We start from the raw sequence: 22,500 nt of genomic DNA, 5'->3' as shown, positions 1-22,500 counted from the left end.
TCTCTCTCTCTCTCTCTCTCTCTCTCTCTCTCTCTCTCTCTCTCTCTCTCTTTTATGCTGAAATCGTATGCTGAGGTCCTTATTAACTCTCTCTGACCGACTTATTCCGTGGTGGAGAGAGAGGCCTTCACGTGGTGGCACTGATATAACTGGGTGGTGGAGCTGCCTGGTTATACACACGTCCCTCAACTCCCTCCCTATCCCCCGAAAGGACGATGGTGGACTGCAGCAGAGAGAGAGAGAGAGAGGGGCCTTCACGTGGTGGCACTGATATAACTGGGTGGTGGAGCTGCCTGGTTCTACACACGTCTCTCAACTCCCTCCCTATCTCCCCCCCAAATAGAGTAGTTTGCGGAAGGATAGTTTCAGCCTGCAGTCCACTGGGTTTCCTAGATGGACCTTGGAGTTACTACTACTACTATCAATAATAATAATAATAATAATAATAATGATAATAATAATAATCTATCTATCTATCTATTGCCAGACGCCTCAATCCCGTTTGGGGTGGCCACAAACAAATCGCCTCCAAGTCGCCCTGTCCCCCGCCATTTCACTCCCCTGCTCCCAACTCACACCCCCCTCTCTCATATACCTCTCCACCCCATCCCTCCATCTCATAATAATAATAATAATAATAATAACCACAACATCCACCACCACCTTACTCCTACTACTACTACTACTACTGCTGCTGCTGCTGCTACTACTACTACCACTACTACTACTACTACTAGTATTACTACTACTACTATTAATACTAATACCACTACTGCTGCCACTACTTCTACTATTACCACTACTATTCTAACATCAACTGCAACTACTGCTACTACTACCACTACTACTACTACTACTACTACTACTACTACTACTAATAATAATTTCTACTGCAACTACTCATATTACAACAACTGCTACTACTACTACTACTACTACTACTATTACTATTATTATTACTACTACTACTACTACTATTAATACTAATACCACTACTGCTGCTACTACTTCTACTATTACCACTACTGTTTCTAACATCAACTGCAAGTACTGCTACTACTACCACTACTACTATTACCACTACTCGTACTACTACTACTACTAATAATAATAATTTCTACTGCAACTACTCATACTACAACAACTGCTACTACTACTACTACTACAACTACTGCTACTACTACTATTACTACAACTACTACTACTACTATTACTATTATTATTACTACTACTACTACTATAATTACTACTATTAATACTAATACCACTACTGCTGCTACTACTTCTACTGTTACCACTACTATTTCTAACATCAACTGCAACTACTACTACTACTACTGCAAATAATTTCTACTGCAACTACTCATACTACAACAGCTGCTACTACTACTACTACTACTACTATAATTACTACTATTAATACTAATACCACTACTGCTGCTACTACTTCTACTGTTACCACTACTATTTCTAACAACTGCAACTACTACTACTACTACTACTGCTACTACTGCTACTACTAATAATAACTTCTACTGCAACTACTCATACTACAACAACTGCTATCACAACTACTACTACTACTACTACTACTATGCTACTACTACTACTACTACTACTGCTACTACTAATAATAACTTCTACTGCAACTACTCATACTACAACTACTACTACTACTACTACTACTTCAAGGATGACTCAAGTTAACACAAGCTATCAGACATTATCATTTTTATCAGTAAATCTGTATCTCTTCCTTGATACTAGAACACACACACACACACACACACACACACACACACACACACACACACACACACACACACACGAACATTAGATACGCTAGTCCTTGAGAGATAAAGCACACACACACACACACACACACGAACATTAGATACGCTAGTCCTTGAGAGATAAAGCACACACACACACACACACACACACACACACACACACACACACACACACACACACACACACACACACACGGTCACGCCCCCTAGGTATATAAACAGATAGAGTAATATAAACAGATAAATAAATGTTGACCTAGTGTGACCTCTCATGACCTCTCTTGACCCCAGGGATGACACGGCCCACGTATCAGACCAGTACTTCAGCGAGGAAAAGGTGCTGGAAATCATTAGTACCTTAAGCAATATCATCCAACAGAGCTTCCAGTACACTCTTGTAATCCCCGTACTGGGCAATCACGACTTTCATCCCAAGAACCAGGTATTGTGCTCGCTTGTCTTCTTTTAGCTTGCTGGTGCCGTGTGTGTGTGGGTGTGGGTGTGTCTGTGCGTGTGTGTGTGTGGGTGTTTACGTTGGCCTAAAATTGCCATCTCTCCATTTGTGTGTGTGTGTGTGTGTGTGGAAGAAGTGTTGTGGAAAGGGTGTATGGCTGCATCAATAAACAACACTAGAATATAATACTAATCACGAAGAAGTGCTAAGGAAAGGATGTAGAGCCGTAGTATTGTCTTTTTCTGCCACTGAGCTACGTGAAATAAGCTGCCAAAGGACGAAAATCTGGGCCAAGTTAAGGTGAAAGGAGTATAGTCACGAAGAAGTGCTATGGGAAGGATGTAGAGCCGTAGTATTGTCTTTTTCTGCCACTGAGCTACGTGAAATAAGCTGCAAAAGGACGAAAATCTGGGCCAAGTTAAGGTGAAAGGAGTAGAGATGATCTGTTTAGCATAGGACCCCCTAAAAGTAAAAGTCTATTCTATCTATTGCCAGACGCCTTAATCCCGTAAGGGGTGGCCACAAACAAATCGCCTCCATGTCGCCCTGTCCCCTGCCTTTTCACTACCCTCCCCTATCTCACACCCCTCACTGTCATGTACCTCTCCACCCTATCCCTCCATCTCATCCACGGTCTTTCCCTCCCTCTCTCATATCTCTCCACTTCATCTCTCCATCTCACCCTTGGGCTCCCCCCTCCCACTCTCATATACCTCTCCACTCCATCTCATCATCTGTCTCCCTCTCCCTCTCTCATGTGCTTTTCCACTCCATCCCTCCATGTCATTCTTGGCCTCCCCCCTCCCTCTCTCATATACCTCTCCACTTCATCTCTCCATCTCATTCTTGGTCTCCCCCTCCCACTCTCATATACCTCTCCATTTCATCCCTCCATCTCATCATCTGCCTCCTTCTCCCTCTTTCATATGTGTGTGTGTGTGTGTGTGTGTGTGTGTGTGTGTGTGTGTGTGGTACTCTAAGTGTATTTCCAGCTATCTTAAACACTATCATTGTTTCTTCCTCTGTTAAACATATATTATCCCATGCAAATCAGTGATGCTATATTAATTTCAAAAATGACCCAAGGTATATACTACAGAATATTAAGATCTGGTAAAGTAAAATAAATCACTAAAGAAAGGGTGTTACGAAGCCTCTAAGCAAAATCGGTATGGAAAAGGCGTTACAAAGCCTCTAAGCAAAATAAATCGGTATGGAAAAGGTGTTACGAAGCCTCTAAGCAAAATAAATCGGTATGGAAAAGGTGTTACGAAGCCTCTCATCCCACCGACAGTAAGATCCATTGTTTGTTAATGTGTTTGTTTGTTTCTTTCAGGCACCAATAGGAGAAAGTTCCATTCAGTCGAAGGTAGCGGAGATATGGGCAGAGTGGCTGAGAAGCATTGATACGGAAGCCTACAGTAGTTTCAGATCAAGTAGGTAGACAGGCTTCACTCTTATCTATCTATTGCCAGACGCCTTAATCCCGTAAGCCACAAACAAATCGCCTCCATGTCGCCCTGTCCCCCTCCATTTCATTGCCCTGCTCCCAGCTCACACACACCCCCATCTCTCATATACCTCTCCACTTTACCTCTCTATCTCATCCTTGGCTCCTCTCCCTCTTCCCCCCTCCACCTCACTCACATACTCTCCTCGTCAGTCTCTCGCTCTCCATCCTCTCCCATCCCCCCATCTCATCCTTGGCCTCTCCCCACCTCACTCACATACACTCTCCTCGTCAGTCTCTCACTCCATCATCTCCACTCCATCCCTCCATCTCATCCTTGGCCTCCCCCTGCCTCTCCCCCCCTCCACCTCACTCACATACACTCTCCTCCTCAGTCTCTCGCTCTCTATCCTCTCCCTTCCATCCCTTCATCTCATCCTTGGCCTCCCCTTCCCTCTTCCCCCCTCCACCTCACTCACACTCTCCTCGTTAGTCTCTCAATCTCCAGATAGGCTTGAAAGTAGAAATTTTAGGCCAGATAAATGAAGTAGATGGTGATTATTTTTGTACGAAGTGTGTGTGTCTGTCTGTCTTGCAAAAACTCAAAATTCAGAGAAGTATTAATTGTAGAAGGAGAAGTTATTGATGAAAGTTGTTTAGAGTCACCACTTGAGTTCACATGTCACTCCACCAGCACTGGGAGTCAACCAGGGTGGATACGTGATGGTCAAGTTTTCATCTAGCAATATTATTACAGTCTGCCTGGCTTTCAGGTGACGGGTAGTCTTGCTTATATTTACAAAGCATGTATGAAGACAGGCATCAAAGTAGAATTGTTTATATTTTCAAAGTAAGTATGTAGACTCACTAATAAAAATAGTCAAGTCTCCTAAGGCGCGGCTAATTAGTTCTGGACCGCGCCCGTGCCATAGAAAACCGTGCCATACAAATAACTAAACCTATGAGAAAAATGGGATTTAGTTCTGGACGTTTGCCCAAAGTCCCCTTTTTCACCCCATTTTTCCCCACATTTCCCCACTTTACACACGCCCACAGTCAAGCAATCAGTCAGTGCATGTATTACACGTAACAATAGGCACAAAAAACGGGAGGGTGATCAGCCTCGTGTCTACCTGGGCAATACCACGGCTGCAGATCGAGCGAAAAAAAGCTCAGCCAAGTAGACACAGATCAGCTGACCGACCCAAACATTAAAGATGGCGGAGGCTGCCTGGTCAAGCACTGATTGAAGAAGTTTATTTGATACAGTTTGTATGCTCAAGTGTCAACAAAATTCACATTCAACACATTAATAATCATTCTTATTTACGTGATGATGATGATGGGAGGCATTATACTTCGTCTTAGAGATAGATGCTTCATCACTAACCTGTTCATAGCGGTTTTACCAACCTATAAACTAGTCACAATACCCAGAGAATCTTTAATGTTTCATTACTTAACGCAATGAATTTCGTGAAGTTTAACCTCCTCATAAGAGAGAAGAAAGTCCACAGTTGGAGCACTTGTAGTATGGAGCTGAAGTGGTCCCCGTCTTCTTTGTTTACAAACAGGGGAGCGTGCTGCCAGGGGAATATCCCGCACGTTTCAAACCTTGCCGTGCCCGCCCCTTAGATAGTTTATGCATGTGGTTCGTTTTGGGGGTGTGGCACCTTGCTATGTCATAGAAAACAGTGGCGTAGAAGTCCGCGCCATAGGCGACTTGACAGTAAGTATGTAGGCTGCCTTCAAAAAGGAATGATTTTGACAAGATTGTGTGTGTGTGTGTGTGTGTGTGTGTGTGTGTGTGTGTGTGTGTGTGTGAGAGAGAGAGAGAGAGAGAGAGATAATAGTATGAAACAGAGTAACATAGTATGAGAAGTGACTTAATTCACTTTCACATTCATTTTCACTTTCATTTTTCACTCTACAGGCGGTCGGTATTGGGCGGACATTCCCAACTCAAGCGTGACGATGGTGGCACTGAACACGCTGCTGTGGTACAAGAGCAATGACCTGACCTCTGGCATCCCAGACTCTGACCCCAGTGGCCTTGACCCCGACGGGCAGTTTGTGTGGGCTGACGAACTCCTGACCGGCCTGAGCGAGAGAAAGAGAAGAGTGAGTAGTGTCACTTTTGCCACATATGCACCATTTTCATCTTCCCACGTTGAGTGCACCCTTCACGTCCGATCACCAAAGTATTGTTGGGTCTGGTTAGTACATGGATGGGTAACTAACTGGGAATATCAGATACTGTTGGCGTAATGTCGGGCGAGGCGGTGGCTGAATCGGTAGAGAGGCGGCCTGCAGTCCTAATGGACCCGGGTTCAAATCCCGCTGAGGCAGGGAACAGTTTAAGGATTTGAATTTCATAAAAGCAGACTTTTCTGATCTACCAGATGACCCGCTGACATGTCGTAAAAATACCCTCGCTAATACCAATACACCAGTCCTGTATGGGACAGCCCTAGCATGTATTAAGTATGGACTGTGGGTGTTAGTGCCATAAAAATACCCCCGCTAATACCACTACACCAGTCCTGTATGAGACAGCCCTAGCATGTATTCAGTATGGACGGTGGGTGTTTGTGCCCAAGTGGTGACATGTGGAGATGTGGGATTACTGGGCCCCAAGGAAAACCACAGGGCCTTGGGGATAGGCACTGAAGCCTTTGCCCAGAATCGGACACGTAAAAAGAATGAAAGAAATTGCGAATCCCCTTTTTTCATCTTACAAATCCCCTTTTTTTTTTATAATTGAATCTGGGTCACTTCAAAAACGTGAATGCTAAATCGTGGCTACTTGAAACTTGATGGGGTAGGAATGAGTCTCCTTGGTTACTAGTCAAATCATTCTTTCAGTCTGTAGGTCATTTTTTTCACTGTTTTACACCTTTTTTCACATGACAAAATTAGGTCACTCCAAAAACATGAATGGCTGTTGTTTGAAATTTGATGGGGTAGGAATGAATCTCCTTGGTTATTAGTCAAATCAGCCTTTCAGTCCACTATTATTCTATATATATATATATTTTTTTCAGTTGAATCTGGGTCACTCCAAAAACATGAATGCTAAATCGTGGTTGCTTGAAATTTGATGGGGTAGGAATGAATCTCCTTGGTTATTAGTCAAATCAGCCTTTCAGTCCACTGCTCATTTTTTGTAGTAGACGAATCTGGGTCACTCAAAAACATGAATACTTAATCCTGGCTGTTTGAAATTTGATAGAGTATGAATGAGTCTCCTTGGTTATTAGTCAAATCTTCCTTTCAGTCTGTAGGTCAATTTTTTTTTCACTTAAGCACCTTTTTTTTAAATCATACGAATCTGGGTCACTCAAAAACATGAATGGCTAATCGTGGTTGCATGAAATTTGATGGGGTAGGAATGAATCTCCTTGGTTACTAGTCAAATCAGCTTTTCAGTCCGCCTGCACCTGGCCATCAATTGAGCTGAATGGGGCAGGGACTATGGTTAGGTTAAAATAAGTGCTGTATAGATTTTTATGTATTTATTATATATATATATTTTTTTGGCAAACACGAGATTATTTTGCTCATTTTGGGATAGATTTTAAAGTTTTCTCTCTCTATATATTTTTTTTTAGGTTTTAGGCACGACTTTGAATTTGGCTCTCGTTTGTATTGTTTATGTTTTCTTGGAAGGAACGGTTTGTGGACTCCTGGCCTTTGGTTCCTTCTTCCTTGCGTTAAAAAAAAAAATCAAATATAATCAGAGACTTATTTGTTTATCTATCTATCTATTGCCAGACGCCATAATCCCGTAAGGGGTGGCCGTTCGTCTTTGAGTTAGTTGTTTTACGGGGAGGGGCACTAACCCTCCACCAACCCACTTGTTGACACGTAGGCAGCACGTATGGTTTGGTTATATGGTTACCACCCAGCGTTGTAAATGGTTTCCTGGCTTACAGGAAACCATTTGGCTTGTCACTCAATGTAAAGCCACCTGTAAAGGAAAGAAAAGCAATAAGAAGTGACAGGAAAGATGGGAGAAATAGGAAGAGAGGAGGGCAGGCACAGAAAAAGAATGATAAAGGCTAAGGAAGAAGTAGGCAGCACTACATCAAGTGAGTGGATGATGGTGAGAAATAGGAAGAGAGGAGGACAGGCACAGAAAAAGAATGATAAAGGCTAAGGAAGAAGTAGGAAGCACTACATCAAGTGAGTGGATGATGGTGAGAAATAGGAAGAGAGGAGGGCAGACACAGAAAAAGAATGATACGGGCTAAGGAAGAAGTAAGCAGCACTACATCAAGTGAGTGGATGATGGTGAGAAATAGGAAGAGAGGAGGGCAGACACAGAAAAAGAATGATACAGGCTAAGGAAGAAGTAGGCAGCACTACATCAAGTGAGTGGATGATGGTCGCCACCACCTACCACCAGCTGATATGTATACTAAAGAATTATACGATCATGACGTTTGTTCAGAGGTAAGGAAGAGGAGACAGTAAGCATAGACAGGGGTACAAAGGAAAGGAACAGCAAGAGGTGAAGAAGAAGCCTGTACATTACACAGAAAAAATCATCCACTATATTACCACTATGCCTGGATCGAACCCGGGACTCTCAGACCTTTTCGTGTCTTTCAGAGTGAAGGTTGTATTGAAAGAAACCATCCTGTGAGTTAAAGACAAGGATAGGGAAGCAGGGAATGTGTTAGTAAGGAAAGTAAGGTGTTGTGTAGGGAGAAGGATGGGTAAGTGAGCAGAGTGGACGAAGTGTATTTGGAGAGAGAGAGAGAGAGAGTGTGAGTGTGTGTGTGTGTGTGTGTGTGTGTGTGTGTGTGTGTGTGTGTGTGTGTTGTAGGTCTGACAGTTGTATGTTTGGCAGTTTAGGCAGGACCACTAGACCACCAGGCACCCATTTGGTTATATGGTTACCACCCAGCATAGTAAATGGTTTCCCAGGTTAACAGAAACATTTGGCTCGTCAGTCATTGCAGAGCACTACATTAAGTGAGTGGATGGATTGACACCCCTACCTATCACAGATAAATAGATATATATGTAGAATACAGACAGGAGTAAGACAGATGTGTTTTATTTCCATATGTTATTGTTTTTATCACTTAACCCTGGTCTGTTTGTCCAAGCAGACCCGTCGACCACAGGTAAGCAAGTGGTTCTGTGGGGCCGTCCTACAGAAACAGTACAGTACATACACCGTGTAGGAATCCGGCGCCTCCTTGTGGTACACACTGCCTCACCAGGGTCACACCAGGGCCCTTCCCACAGCGAGGCTCGGGGAAATATGGGGAGGTTTTGCTCCCGGATGGACGCCGCAGTTGCTTCATCAAGGGTGCATAGCAAACCACGTGTAGGGTCCTCGTCAGCGCCAGTTTATATGTAAGACAGGTGTGTGTAGCATAATTAAGGTGTGTGTGTTTTTCAGGTGTACCTCGTTGGCCACATCCCACCCGGCAGTTTTGAGCGGTACCAACAGACGCAGGCAGGATTCCACTGGTACCAGGAGAGACACAACGACCGCTACATCCAGGTAATCCTCATCATCTTCGTTTTTCGTCCTTCTGTTCCCGTATTCAAACTGGGGTTGGATGTGCGATGGCTTTTCTCCACTGCTTCCTGTCCTGGATTAAATCTTCTCCAATACCCAGTCTTCCTTGCGTTACAACACGTTTCCAGGTCATCTTAGGTCTTCCTGGCGGTCGACGTCCCAGCACCTCCAGTTCCCCTGCTATTCTCACACAGCTCCCTTCCTCACTCCTCCTCACGTGCCCAAATCATCTAAGCCGCGTCTGCCTCAAGGTGATATCAAGATCCGTCACCCCGCATCATCTGGCTACCTCCTCACTTAAAACTCTGTCCTGCCATCTCACTCCCGTCATGTATCTTAGCATTCTACGATCACTGCTCCTCAGAACATTCATCAGTCTATCTGTCAAAGCCCATGTTTCAGGACCATATATCAGTACTGATCTAATGCAGGCCTCATATATTTTACTTCTGGGTCTCAGTGGTATGTGTTTGTTGACCATTAGGCTAGCTATTTCCTTCCACGTTACCCATACTGACGCCACTCTCGTTCTAACTGACCTCTCCACCCCTGCCTCACACTCCAGTACATCTCCTGCATCCAGGTAATATACACAGGATCACAGAGAGTGCATACCCTCGCCATCATTAGTGGCATTTTCTACTACTTCCTGCATTTGGAAATTTTGGATTCAGTTCGCCCTCAAAATCTAATCAAATCCTCCTGGACCCATTGCCCTCCTGTCCACCAAATTTCAGTGGAGTGTGATAGTAATTTTTTGAGTTATCTTGTACACAGACACACAGGCGGACAGACGCAGGTGAATGCATAACCTCCTCCATTTTCTTTGGTGCAGGTATGAAGTAAATCAGTTATTTGAGAGGAGCCTGTGGAGTCACATGGAGAGACAGACTGACAAATAAGGAAGTGAAGGAGCGTTGTGGTGTGGATGTGGATGTGATAGGAAGCGTTAGGAGAAACACGCTGAGGTGGTTGGGCCATGTTGAGAGGCTGGAGAGTGAGAAACTGACGAGGAGAGTGTATGTGAGTGAGGTGCATGTGGAGTTACATGGAGAGACAGACTGACAAATGAGGAAGTGAAGGAGCGTTATGCTGTGGATGTGATAGAGAGCGTTAGCAGAAACAAATTGAGGTGGTTTGGCCATGTGGAGAGGATGGAGAGTGAGAGACTGATGAGGAGAGTGTATGTGAGTGAGGTGGAGGGGAGGAGAGGGAAGGGGAGGCCAAGGATGAGATGGAGGGATGGAGTGGAGAGGTGTATGAGAGAGGGATGTGTGAGCTGGGAGCAGGGCAATGAAATGGCGGGGGACAGGGCGACATGGAGGCGAGTTGTTTGTGGCCACCCCTTGCGGGATTAAGGCGTCTGGCAATAGATAGACAGATAGATGAAGTAAAGTGTTATTATTGTTCTCTACCTCCCTGCAGATGGTAGAGAAACACGCAGCCGTCATAGAAGCCCAGTTCTTTGCCCACCACCACACCGACTCCTTCAGGTATGTGTTTGCCATAGTTCTTTCACCTTAACATGACCTCGATTGTCTTTCTCCTGCCTGTCTTTCACTTAACGGCCAAGATTTTCGTCCTTTTCCTCGTCTTTCACCTTAACGTTCCAGATTTTCGTCCTTTTGCAGTTCCTTCTCCTTTACTTGACCCGGATTTCGTCCTTGCCCACTTCTTTCACCTTAACGTCCCAGATTTTCGTCCTTTCGCAGCTTATTTCACGTAGTTCAGGGATAATACTACGGCTGTAAATTCATCCCATAGCACTTCTTCATGACTAGCATCATATTCTGATCAATTGTTACACCTGTGGCTCCCAGATTTTCGTCCTTTTGCAGCTTATTTCACGTAGTTTAGCGATAATACTACGGCTCTCAGTTCTTCCCATAGCACTTCTTCATGACTAGCATCGTATTCTAATCTATTGTTACACCTGTGGCTCCCAGATTTTCGTCCTTTTGCAGCTTATTTCACGTAGTTCAGTGATAATACTACGGCTCTAAATTCATCCCATAGCACTTCTTCATGACTAGCATCATATTCTAATCTATTGTTACACCTGTGGCACGTACTAACCCCTTAACTGTGAGGACAAATCATCCAGTGAGAGCAAAGAAAAAAAATTGTCCTTCCTCTTATCAGATATATATATATTTTTTTCCTGTTTACGTCTCAGTTGGAAGATGTCAGTTCGTGTGTTCCTAAGACGGCTCAGTTTTGTTTTGAGTTGGTCAGATATTTGAGTAACTTTAAATTTCTTGTGAGCTATTCGGTCGTTAGGTGTTTGAAGTCTAGCAGTAAACTCTCATCCCTTTTCTGTCCAACTCTCCGATGCAAATAACCGTTACTCCCAGTCCTTCATTTATGCAACAGGTCAACTCTGGAACTGCCTCCCTCTTTCTGTATTTCCTACTTCTCCCAGTCCTTCATTTATGCAACAGGTCAACTCTGGAACTGCCTCCCTCTTTCTGTATTTCCTACTTCTCCCAGTCCTTCATTTATGCAACAGGTCAACTCTGGAACTGCCTCCCTCTGTCTGTATTTCCTACTTCCCTTCATCCCTTTTCTGTCCAACTCTCTAATGCAAGAGTTGTTACTCCCAGTCCTTCATTTATGCAACAGGTCAACTCTGGAACTGTCTCCCTCTATAGTTCCTACTTCCCTTCATCCCTTTTCTGTCCAACTCTCTAATGCAAAAGTTAACCGTTACTCCCAGTCCTTCATTTATGCAACAGGTCAACTCTGGAACTGTCTCCCTCTGTGTGTATCTCCTACTTCCCTTCATCCCTTTTCTGTCCAACTCTCTAATGCAAGAGTTAACTGTTACTCCCAGTCCTTCATTTATACAACAGGTCAACTCTGGAACTGTCTCCCTCTGTCTGTATTTCCTACTTCCTATGATCTCCAGTCTTTCAAACGCCAGGCATCTCGAAATGAACGGATCTTGAATTTGGCTCTCTTTTGTATTGTTTTTTTTTTTCTTGGAGGGAATGGTTTGCGGGCTCCTGGCCTTTGGTTCCTTCTTCCTTGCATTAAAGAAATAATGATTTAAAAAAAAGCAGGTTAAATCATGGGAAGGGATTGTGGAAAGTCGAAGAGGCAGGGTAGACTCTGGTTGGACTGCTTGGAGGTAGTGGCGACCATCATCCACTCACTTGATGTAGTGCTGCCTACTTCTTCCTTCACCTTTAGTATTATTTTTCTGTGTCTGTCCTCCTCTCTTCCTATTTCTCACCATCATCCACTCGCTTGATGTAGTGCTGCCTACTTCTCCCTTCACCTTTATAATTCATTTTCTGTGCCTGTCCTCCTCTCTTCCTATTTCTCCCATCTTTCCTGTCACTTTTTATTACTCTTCTTTCCTTTTCAGGTGGCTTTACATTCCTGTAAGCCAAGAAACCATTTACAACGCTGGGTGGTAACCATATAACCAACCATACGTGCTCCCTACGTGTCAACAAGTGAGTTGGCGGAGGGTTAGTGCCCCTCCCCGTAAAACAAATAACTCAAAGACAAACGGCCACCCTTTACCCTATGGTGGCGTCTGGCTATAGATAGATAGGTAGATGGATAGACAGATAGATAGATAAAGAGATAGCTTGATAAATAGGTAGGTAGGTAGGTAGATAGATAGGTAGGTAGACAGATAAATATATAGATAGGTAGATAGGTAGGTAGATAGATAGATAGCAACCGTAGATAGATAGATAGACATTGTACTCTTATCAAATCACCCATATTTCTTTCCCAGACTCTTCTTCAAGGACCAAAAGACCAATGACCCAGGGACGCCAATTTCTTACCAGCTTATCGCGCCCGGTGTGACCCCCTGGCGCTCCACTCTATCGCCCGAGACAGGTGCGAACAACCCAGGGATCCGCCTAATTACCTACGACAGAGGCAGCGGACAGGTGAGTTACGATACCATTTTACGATAGTTATTAGGGAGGTTAGTTACGATACTGCCTTACGATACACTTACGATAATTACAATGGACAGGTGAGTTACGATACCATTTTACGACACTGTCTTACGATACATTTACGATAATCCTGGCATAAGTCTAATTACTTACGATAAACACAACGGACAGGTGATTTACGACACTGCCTTACGATACACCTACGACACAATCACCCGAGAGGATAGTTACGATACGACTTTCTTTACGATACAGCCTTACCTACCGTGCACCCCTTCTTACGATAGCCACCCTCAGGACAGCAGTTACGATACATCCCCTACGATACTACTGAGGGCTAGCTTCGGTACGATAAAATTTCACCTATAATACACTTAGACCAATTATAATTTACGGGCATGAGTCATGGTACAGTACAATTGCAACAGATCAGAAAGTATTAGGATTTGAGAATAAAATATTGAGAAGGATTCTTGGGGTAAAGTGGCAAGACAGAGTTACAAATGCAAGAGTAAGGGATATTACGAGAGTGGAACCAGTTAATGAATATGTGAAACTGTCTCGCTGGAAGTGGCTGGGGCACATATACAGAAAAGAAGGTAGTTTAATACAGGATGTGCCAGAGTGGACTGCTAGAGGAAGAAGAGGTAGAGGTAGGCCGAGGGAATGGCTGGGGCACATAAAAGAAGGCAGTTTAATACAGGATGTGCCAGAGTGGACTGCTAGAGGAAGAAGAGGCAGAGGTAGGCCGAGGGAAACCTGGCTGAGGACAATGAAAAGAGAAGCAGGAGAGGAGTGTTGGTGGGACCTGAAGGAGATGGCAAGAGACAAATATTGGTGGAGAGAGTTCATCGAGGCCCTATGCATCCCGTGGGGTGCCACAGGAAATGATTGATTGATTGATTGATTACAGTACACGATAGGAGAGCACAGTTACGATATATCCTTTCCCAACGATACCACTAAATGCTAGCTGAGTTACGATCAAATTCCACCTACATTACACGATAGGAGAGCATAGTTACGATATAAACACTATACTCCTTCACCAGTACAATATTCTTCACAGATCCTCGAAGTCTCAACCTACTACCTGAACCTGACGAAGGCCAATTTGGAGGGTGAGGCTGACTGGACACTGGAGTATGACTTCACCTCTGCCTACAACTTGGACTCCATCACCCCTACTTCACTCTACTCCTTGGCTAGAGACCTCAAGGTATTGCTTAAATATCTCTCTCACACCTCACACTTCACCCTTGGCCTTTATCTGTCACACTACACCCTCAGCCTTCACCTTGTCTCTCATACTTCACCCTCAGCCTTCACCCTATCTCTCACACTTCATCCTTGGCCTTCATCTCTCACACTTCACCCTTGCCCTTCACCTTCTCTCTCACACTTCACCCTGACTCACTCTACTTCCTTGTTTGACCTCAAGGTGTTGCTATCATTCTCACACGTCACCTTTATCTTTCAATATAATGATAATAATAATAATAATAATAATAATAATAATAATAATAATAATAGTATTGATAGTAGTAGTAGTTGTTGTTGTTGTTGTTGTCGTAGAAATAATGGTTCAGTAGTAGTAATTGTAGTAGTAATAGTAGTAGTAGTAGTAATTGTATTAGTAGTAAAATAATAATAATAATAATAATAATAATAACAATAATAATAATGAGGAGGAGGACGACGACGACGACGAGGACGATGATGATGATAGCAATAATGATAACAACAATCACAGTGATAATAATAATAATAATAATAACAATAATAATAACACCACCACTACCACCACCACCACCACCACTACCACCACCACCACCACAACCACTACCACCACCACCACCACCACCAGCAACAGCAACATACAACAAAGAAACCACCACCACAGTATACAAACAATACATACGTTCAGTGATGAATTATGCAAGTCCTGCCTGGGCTTCCAAGCTCACCAAAACACACTACAACACTCTACAGACCATACAGAACAAGGCCTTAAAAATAATCACAGGCTGCACAGCTACTACACCCACAGTCCACCTTCATCAAGAAACCAAAGTCCTCAAAGTCAAGGATCACCTAGACATGAGAGGCACCCAGTTTCTTGCTGCAGCCTCCACAAACCCACACCATCCACTACACTACATGGCAGCACATCCACACACACCAAGGAACATCAAAACAACACCCAGCACACGATACCATACACAAATACTGTCATTTCTCCCCCCTCGCCCGCCTCAGACCAGCTTCCAGAAGCATATCCACACTCAAATCACTTGCAGCTCCATTCAGTCACTTAAAGACAACACACAGCTGCATGCACGGCCTCCTGACATCCACCCTTCTGAATCCTGCCTCCCTCGTGAGGACAGGGTCCACCTGGCCAGGCTGAGATGTGGGCATCATCCAGCCCTCTTGAGTTATCAGAAGAGGCTGGATGACTCCGTCGCTGATGCCTGTCCAGGATGCAACACAGCACCCCATACTATTAATCACATTATGCAGTACTGCATTGCACACAATCTGCAACACAGCACCCCATACTATTAAGCACATTATGGAAGACTGCATTGCACACAATATGCAACACAGCACCCCATACTATTAAGCACATTATGCAAGACTGCATTGCACACAATATGCAACACAGCACCCCATACTATTAAGCACATTATGCAAGACTGCATTGCACACAATCTGCAACACAGCACCCCATACTATTAAGCACATTATGCAAGACTGCATTGCACACAATCTGCAACACAGCACCCCATACTATTAAGCACATTATGCAGTACTGCATTGCACACAATCACCTACGCCAACAACACAACATACACTCCTTGAGAGCTCTGTGGGAAAGCCCGGTCTCGGCCATGGCCTTCCTTAGGGACTCGGGGCTGTTCGGCCAGACTGCCTAGGCAACAACTACTACTACTACCACCACCACCACAAGACAAGGTCCAAAAACAAAAGCAAAAATCACCTAACTCCCACTGCATTCCGCCCACAGAATGAGAGATCGATTTTTGAGAAGTACTATCAAGCCAACACCGTCAGCTTGGAGGACCCCGCCAAATGTACAGCCAAATGTCAAACTCTGCACTGGTGTACAATTACGGAAGTCGATTACACCCGGTTCAATGACTGCAACATCGCAACACTCGCCTCCGTCAACTCTGCAATGGCGCTTACGTTGATGATGCTCTCTGTGTTGATTCGATGATTTGCACGTACTCCTTTCATCGTAACTTGGCTCAGCTGTTGACTCCTTGATTTGCCTATACCCCTTTCATCTTAACTCGGACCAGATTCTTCGTCCGGCACTTCTTCGTGACTAGCACCATATACTAGGTTTCATACTCATCTAGGCACAGTATGTTATGACACAGTGCTATGTGTAACTACAGTATGTAATTATATAGTTATAGGCACCAGTATATATCTCATAACAATGTATAGGATGTAGTGTCTGCTTGAGAGATAAACAGCGTCTCACTATAGGAATGTCAAGCCACATAATATATATCCACAATCTTGTTTTCCCAGACCATCAAGAATTCTCAGCATATGATGTATCTCAATTTCTTCTTACCTCAGACGACCAAGAATTCATGCCGTATTCAAACGCGTGCAGTAACCAGCCCTAGTCGGTTAGTCCACGTGAATGGAAATCTACCAGGCACTGCATCACACACACCCATCCTCTCCAAGCTGTATATAATGTCGGAGAGATTCCCTTCAGATCAGCAGGGGTTGGAGAGAAGGCATGATAACACGAAGGTCAGCTAGGAGACTTTGCCATCACTCTACGCTTTGCTGTAAATCACTATTCGGTATACCTGTACAATAAACCCCGTAACCCAAGAGTGCTCTGACTCACCTCGCTGATACACGGAAGGAGGAACGTGAGAGAGAGAGAGAGAGAGAGCTACCTATTCACTCTAGCCGATGACGCACCGTGTAATAAGCAGCGACAATACTACGGCGCTACATCCTTCCCATAGCACTTCTTCGTGACTATACTCCTTTCACCTTAACTTGGCCCAGATTTTCGTCCTTTTGCAGCTTATTTCACGTAGCTCAGTGGCAGAAAAAGACAATACTACGGCTCTACATCCTTCCCATAGCACTTCTTCGTGACTAGCATCATATTCCAGTGTTAAAAAAACAATACTGCCGCTCTACATCCTTTCCGTAGCACTTCTTCGTGACTAGCATCATATTCTAGTGTTAAAAAGACAATACTAGGAAATGATGCATACAGTAAGCATTATTATTATTATTGTTATTGTTATTATTATTATTATTATTATGATGATGATGATGATGATGATGATGATGGATAAAGTAAGCCTTATTATTATTATTATTATTATTATTATTATTTTTATTATTATTATTATTATTATTATTATTATTATTATTATTATACAGTAAGTCTTATTATTATTATTATTATTATTGTTATTATTTTTATTATTATTATTATTATTATTATTATTATTATTATACAGTAAGTCTTATTATTATTATTATTATTATTAGTAGTAGTAGTAGTAGTAGTAGCAATAGTAGTAGTAGTAGTAGTAGTAGTATACATTAAGTCTGCACATTATTATTGTTATAGTAGTAGTAGTAGTAATAGTATTAGTATTATTACTATTACTATTATTATTATTATTATTATTTTATTATTATTATTATTGTCATCATTATTATTATTATTATTATTATTATTATTATTATATATGTTGTCTTTAATTTTACAATCCCGTAGTTTATCGTTTCCATGACTTCGATTTTTTCTTTTTTTTTTTTGGGGGGGAGGGGTATCCTGGCTAAGAGATTATATTAAGCTTAGAAGAGTGGAGTGTAGAGGTATATGAGGGAGGGGGGCGTGAGCTGGGGGAAGGGCAGCGGAATGGCGTGGGACGGGTTGACATGGAGGCGATTTGTTTGTGGCCACCCCTTGCGAGGTTGAGGCGTCTGGCTATAGGTAGATAGATAGGTAGATAGGTAAGTGTTTGAAATAGGAGAGAGAGAGAGAGAGAGAGAGAAATTACTGCTATCTATCTGTCTATCATTCAATCTATCTATCAGTCTATCTGTCTATCTATCTATCCAGCTGTCTATCTGCCTAACCCCGTATCTTGTAAGGGTTTAGTTTAAGTCTACGGGATGAGGCGCCCATTTCCACCTTGCTTTCACACCTTCATGGAAACTAATTAGGTCTCTCTCTCTCTCTCACACACACACACACACACACACACACACACACACACACACACACACACACACACACACACACACACACCCCCCCCCTCTCTCTCACACACACACACCTCTCCCCCCCCTCTCTCTCACACACACACACACACACACACACACACACGCACCTCCCCCCCCTCTCTCTCTCTCTCTCTCTCACACACACACACACACACACACACACACACACACACACACACACACACACACACACACCAAATTCCACGTTTTCTATGCTTTACGGTACCTCAGCGTCGGGACAAGAAAATCATATTCAGGTATAACTATTTTATTTCGAAAAATATGATAATAAAATAATACAGTTCTTTGCAAACCCGTATTTTGGGAGTTAAAAAAGCATTGATATATAGTTTTAACAATTCAAAAAAGGAGGAGAGCATCGTGTGTTTTTGAAGGTGTTATTATTATTATTATTATTATTATTATTATTATTATTATTATTTAAAGTTGTTAGGGGTGTCTGCAGCACTCCGTTTTCTTTGTGGAGAGAGAGAGAGAGAGAGGGAGATAGACAGACAGAGAGACAGAGGAGGGGAGGGAGGGAGGGAGGAATGGAGAGAAGAGAGAGAGAGAGAGAGCGCCGCCTTCACGTGGTGGCACTGATATAACTGGGTGGTGGAGCTGCCTGGTTATACACGCGTCCCTCGACTCCCTCCCTATCCCCCGAAAGGACGATGGTGGACTGCAGGAGAGAGAGAGAGAGAGAGAGAGAGAGAGAGAGAGAGAGAGAGAGACAGACAGACAGACAGACAGACAGACAGATAGAGGGGGGGAGGAACGAACGGAGAGAGAGAGAGAGAGAGAGAGAGAGAGGGGAACACGAAGAGTAGAATATATATTATTAAAGGAGAATGACAAATAATTACTTTCGTTATTAAATATTTACACTTGTTAGTAATGGTATATGAGAGAGGGGTGTGTGAGCTGGGGGAAGGGCAGCGAAATGGCATGGGACAGGGCGACATGGAGGCGATTTGTTTGTGGCTACTCCTTACGGGATTAAGACGTCTGGCAATAGATAGATAGATAGATAAAGTTAGGTAGTCAGGGTGTAGATAGATAGATAGATAGATAGGGTACAGATAGATAGATAGATAGATAGGGTACAGATAGATAGATAGATAGATAGGGTACAGATAGATAGATAGATAGATAGGGTACAGATAGATAGATAGATAGATAGGGTACAGATAGATAGATAGATAGACAGACTGATAAATAAATAGATAGTCAGGGTACAGATAGATAGATAAACAGACAGACAGACAGATAGATAGATAGATAGGTAGTCAGTTTATAGATAGATAGATGAGAAGGTAGGTAGTCAGTTTATAGATAGATAGATGAAAAGGTAGGTAGCCAGTTTATAGATAGGTAGATAGATAGATAGATAAATAGATAGATAGATAGATAGATAGATAGATAGATAGATATATAGGGTGGTCATGTACAATTTGTCTCATAGTACTTAGGGTCGAGGTCATGCTCAGGTGTACAGATAGATAGATAGATAGATAGATAGATAGACAGATAGATAGGATATAGATAGATAGATAGACAGATAGATAGATAGGGTGGTCATGTGCAATTCGTCTCGTAGTACTGAGGGTCGAGGTCATGCACAGGTGTATCGTCTGCACAGGTAGCGCCCTCGGCCAGGTGTACAAGCAAGGTAGGATCAGTGACCAACCACGCTAGGTCACAGCCACACGCCAAGGGGTTATCTGCGGGGTCAAAGGTTAATTAGTGAGGTGGGGAAGGTGAGGGATGATTAGAGAGAGAGAGAGAGAGAGAGAGAGAGAGAGCTAGGTCACATCCACACGCCAAGGGGTTACCTGAGGTGGGTCAAAGGTTAATTAGTGAGGTGGGGAAGGTGAGAGAGAGAGAGAGAGAGAGAGAGGCAGAGAGACAGAGAGAAAGAAAGAGAGAGAGAGAGAGGGAGGGGGTTACCTGTGGGGGGGTCAAAGGTTAATTTGTGAGGTGAGTAAGGTGTGTGCAGGTGAGGGGTGATTAGAGAGAGAGAGAGAGTAAGGTCACATCCACACGCCAAGGGGTTACCTGGGGGGTCAAAGGTCATAGTATACGAATCTGTCAGAGATCGATCATAAAAATATACAGGAATCGCAATTTTAGCTTCTGTATATGACCAAAGACCTGCGAGAGAGAGAGAGAGAAGGAACTAGAGACCCATCAAGGAGAACAGAGACATGGCGTGTGCTAGAGACCTTTGAGAGACCAGAGAGACCAACCAGGAAGTAGGACAGGGCCATGCGTGACTAGAGAGAAGGGAAATTGAGAGCTGGAGTCGAGGCACTTACCATCAAGGAGCACGGAGCCCTGACCAAGGCTGAGTTGCTCAAATACCTGTCGCCATACTTCTTCAGGTAAAGTTGTGATATTGTTTTTCAGTAGTGCTAGGTATGTATTGGTGCCCAGACCTGTAGGAGGGGAAGAAGAAGGCTTAGATTGATCCCTATCAGCTGTGAGGGGGAGGCCGAGGATGAGATGGAGGGAGTGGAGAGGTATATGAGAAAGGGGGGAGTGAGCTGGGAGCGCAGCGGTGAAATGGCGGGGGACAGGGCGACATGGAGGTGATTTGTTTGTGGCCACCCCTTACGGGATTAAGGCATCTGGCAATAGATAGATAAACTCTGGGATTGTAGTTTATATGCACAATAATTTACACACACACACACACACACACACACACACACACACACACACACACACACACACACACACACACACACACACACACACCTACTGTACTGCATATAATTCGATACACACTTGGTCAACTCTGGAACTGTCCTCCCCAGCTTATTTTCCCAGTGCCTATGACCTCCAGTCTTTTAAACGCAGGGGGCGATTTGTTTGTGGCCACCCCTTACGAGATTAAGGCCCCTGACTATAGATAGATGGAGAAACAGTGTGTTTTGGTGGCTCCTGCTGTCTTTCTGTCTGTCTGTCTGTCTTTCTTTCTGTTTTTGCCTATGGTCAGTGTTACCTAGCTTTCATTTCAGATAGCCATGCTTTTTAATATTTCTGTGTGTGTGTGTGTGTGTGTGTGTGTGTGTGTGTGTGTGTGTGTGTGTGTGTGTGTGTGTTTTATCATTCTTTTCTTGACCCTACCTCACCTCATTTTATAAGTGTGAAGTAAGGTTAGGAAGACGATGATGTAAGTGTCAAATATAAGTGCATGTTGGAGGGACACAAGTCAAGAGTGAGTGCAGTGGAAATGAGTTGTTTGAGAGGTGCCTGTGGAGTTGCGTGGACAGACTGACAAATGAGGAATTGAAGGAGCGTTGTGGTGTGGATGTGAATGTGGAGTTACGTGGAGAGACAGACTGACAAATGGGTAAGTGAAGGAGTCCTGTGGTGTGGATGTGGAGTTACATGGAGAGACAGACTGACAAATGAGGAAGTGAAGGAGTGTTGTGGTGTGGATGTGGATGTGGAGTTACGTGGAGAGACAGACTGACAAATGAGGAATTGAAGGAGCGTTGTGGTGTGGATGTGGATATGGAGTTACGTGGAGAGAGAGACTGACAAATGAGGAAGTGAAGGAGTGTTGTGGTGTGGATATGGATGTGGAGTTACGTGGAGAGACAGACTGACAAATGAGGAAGTGAAGGAGTTTGTGGTGTGGATGTGGATGTGGAGTTACGTGGAGAGACAGACTGACAAATGAGGAAGTGAAGGAGCGTTGTGGTGTGGATATGGATGTGGAGTTACGTGGAGAGACAGACTGACAAATGAGGAAGTGAAGGAGTGTTGTGGTGTGGATGTGGATGTGGAGTTGCGTGGAGAGACAGACTGACAAATGAGGAATTGAAGGAGCGTTGTGGTGTGGATGTGGATGTGGAGTTGCGTGGAGAGACAGACTGACAAATGGGTAAGTGAAGGAGTCTTGTGGTGTGGATGTGGAGTTACGTGGAGAGACAGACTGACAAATGAGGAAGTGAAGGAGTGTTGTGGTGTGGATGTGGATGTGGAGTTGCGTGGAGAGACAGACTGACAAATGAGGAATT

General features: G+C 43.7%; 2 protein-coding genes across 2 annotated transcripts in view; one reads left to right on the top strand and one right to left on the bottom strand.

Moving 5' to 3' along the window:
- Positions 1–16,403, top strand: part of LOC145399356 (acid sphingomyelinase-like phosphodiesterase 3b) — a 21,603-nt gene extending 5,200 nt beyond the window's left edge. Inside the window, exons 4-11 of the mRNA XM_080272009.1 lie at positions 2,085–2,235; positions 3,584–3,683; positions 5,631–5,818; positions 9,114–9,218; positions 10,662–10,729; positions 12,988–13,147; positions 14,229–14,378; positions 16,191–16,403. Coding sequence (XP_080128135.1) covers positions 2,085–2,235; positions 3,584–3,683; positions 5,631–5,818; positions 9,114–9,218; positions 10,662–10,729; positions 12,988–13,147; positions 14,229–14,378; positions 16,191–16,403 — 1,135 coding nt within the window. The remainder of the gene's footprint in view (positions 1–2,084; positions 2,236–3,583; positions 3,684–5,630; positions 5,819–9,113; positions 9,219–10,661; positions 10,730–12,987; positions 13,148–14,228; positions 14,379–16,190) is intronic.
- Positions 16,404–20,047: 3,644 nt separating this feature from the next.
- LOC145399355 (oplophorus-luciferin 2-monooxygenase non-catalytic subunit-like) overlaps positions 20,048–22,500 on the bottom strand; it is a 4,070-nt gene continuing 1,617 nt past the window's right edge. Inside the window, exons 2-3 of the mRNA XM_080272008.1 lie at positions 20,788–20,907; positions 20,048–20,208 (exon numbers count right to left, since the gene is read on the bottom strand). Coding sequence (XP_080128134.1) covers positions 20,048–20,208; positions 20,788–20,907 — 281 coding nt within the window. The remainder of the gene's footprint in view (positions 20,209–20,787; positions 20,908–22,500) is intronic.

The sequence above is a fragment of the Coenobita brevimanus genome, chromosome 48 (genome assembly GCF_032717465.1).
Source record: "Coenobita brevimanus isolate Jiangsu-jjx chromosome 48, ASM3271746v2, whole genome shotgun sequence".
Lineage (NCBI taxonomy): Eukaryota > Metazoa > Arthropoda > Malacostraca > Decapoda > Coenobitidae > Coenobita > Coenobita brevimanus.
Note: the sequence above shows the minus strand (reverse complement) of the source record. Positions and strands in the feature narration are given on the sequence as shown.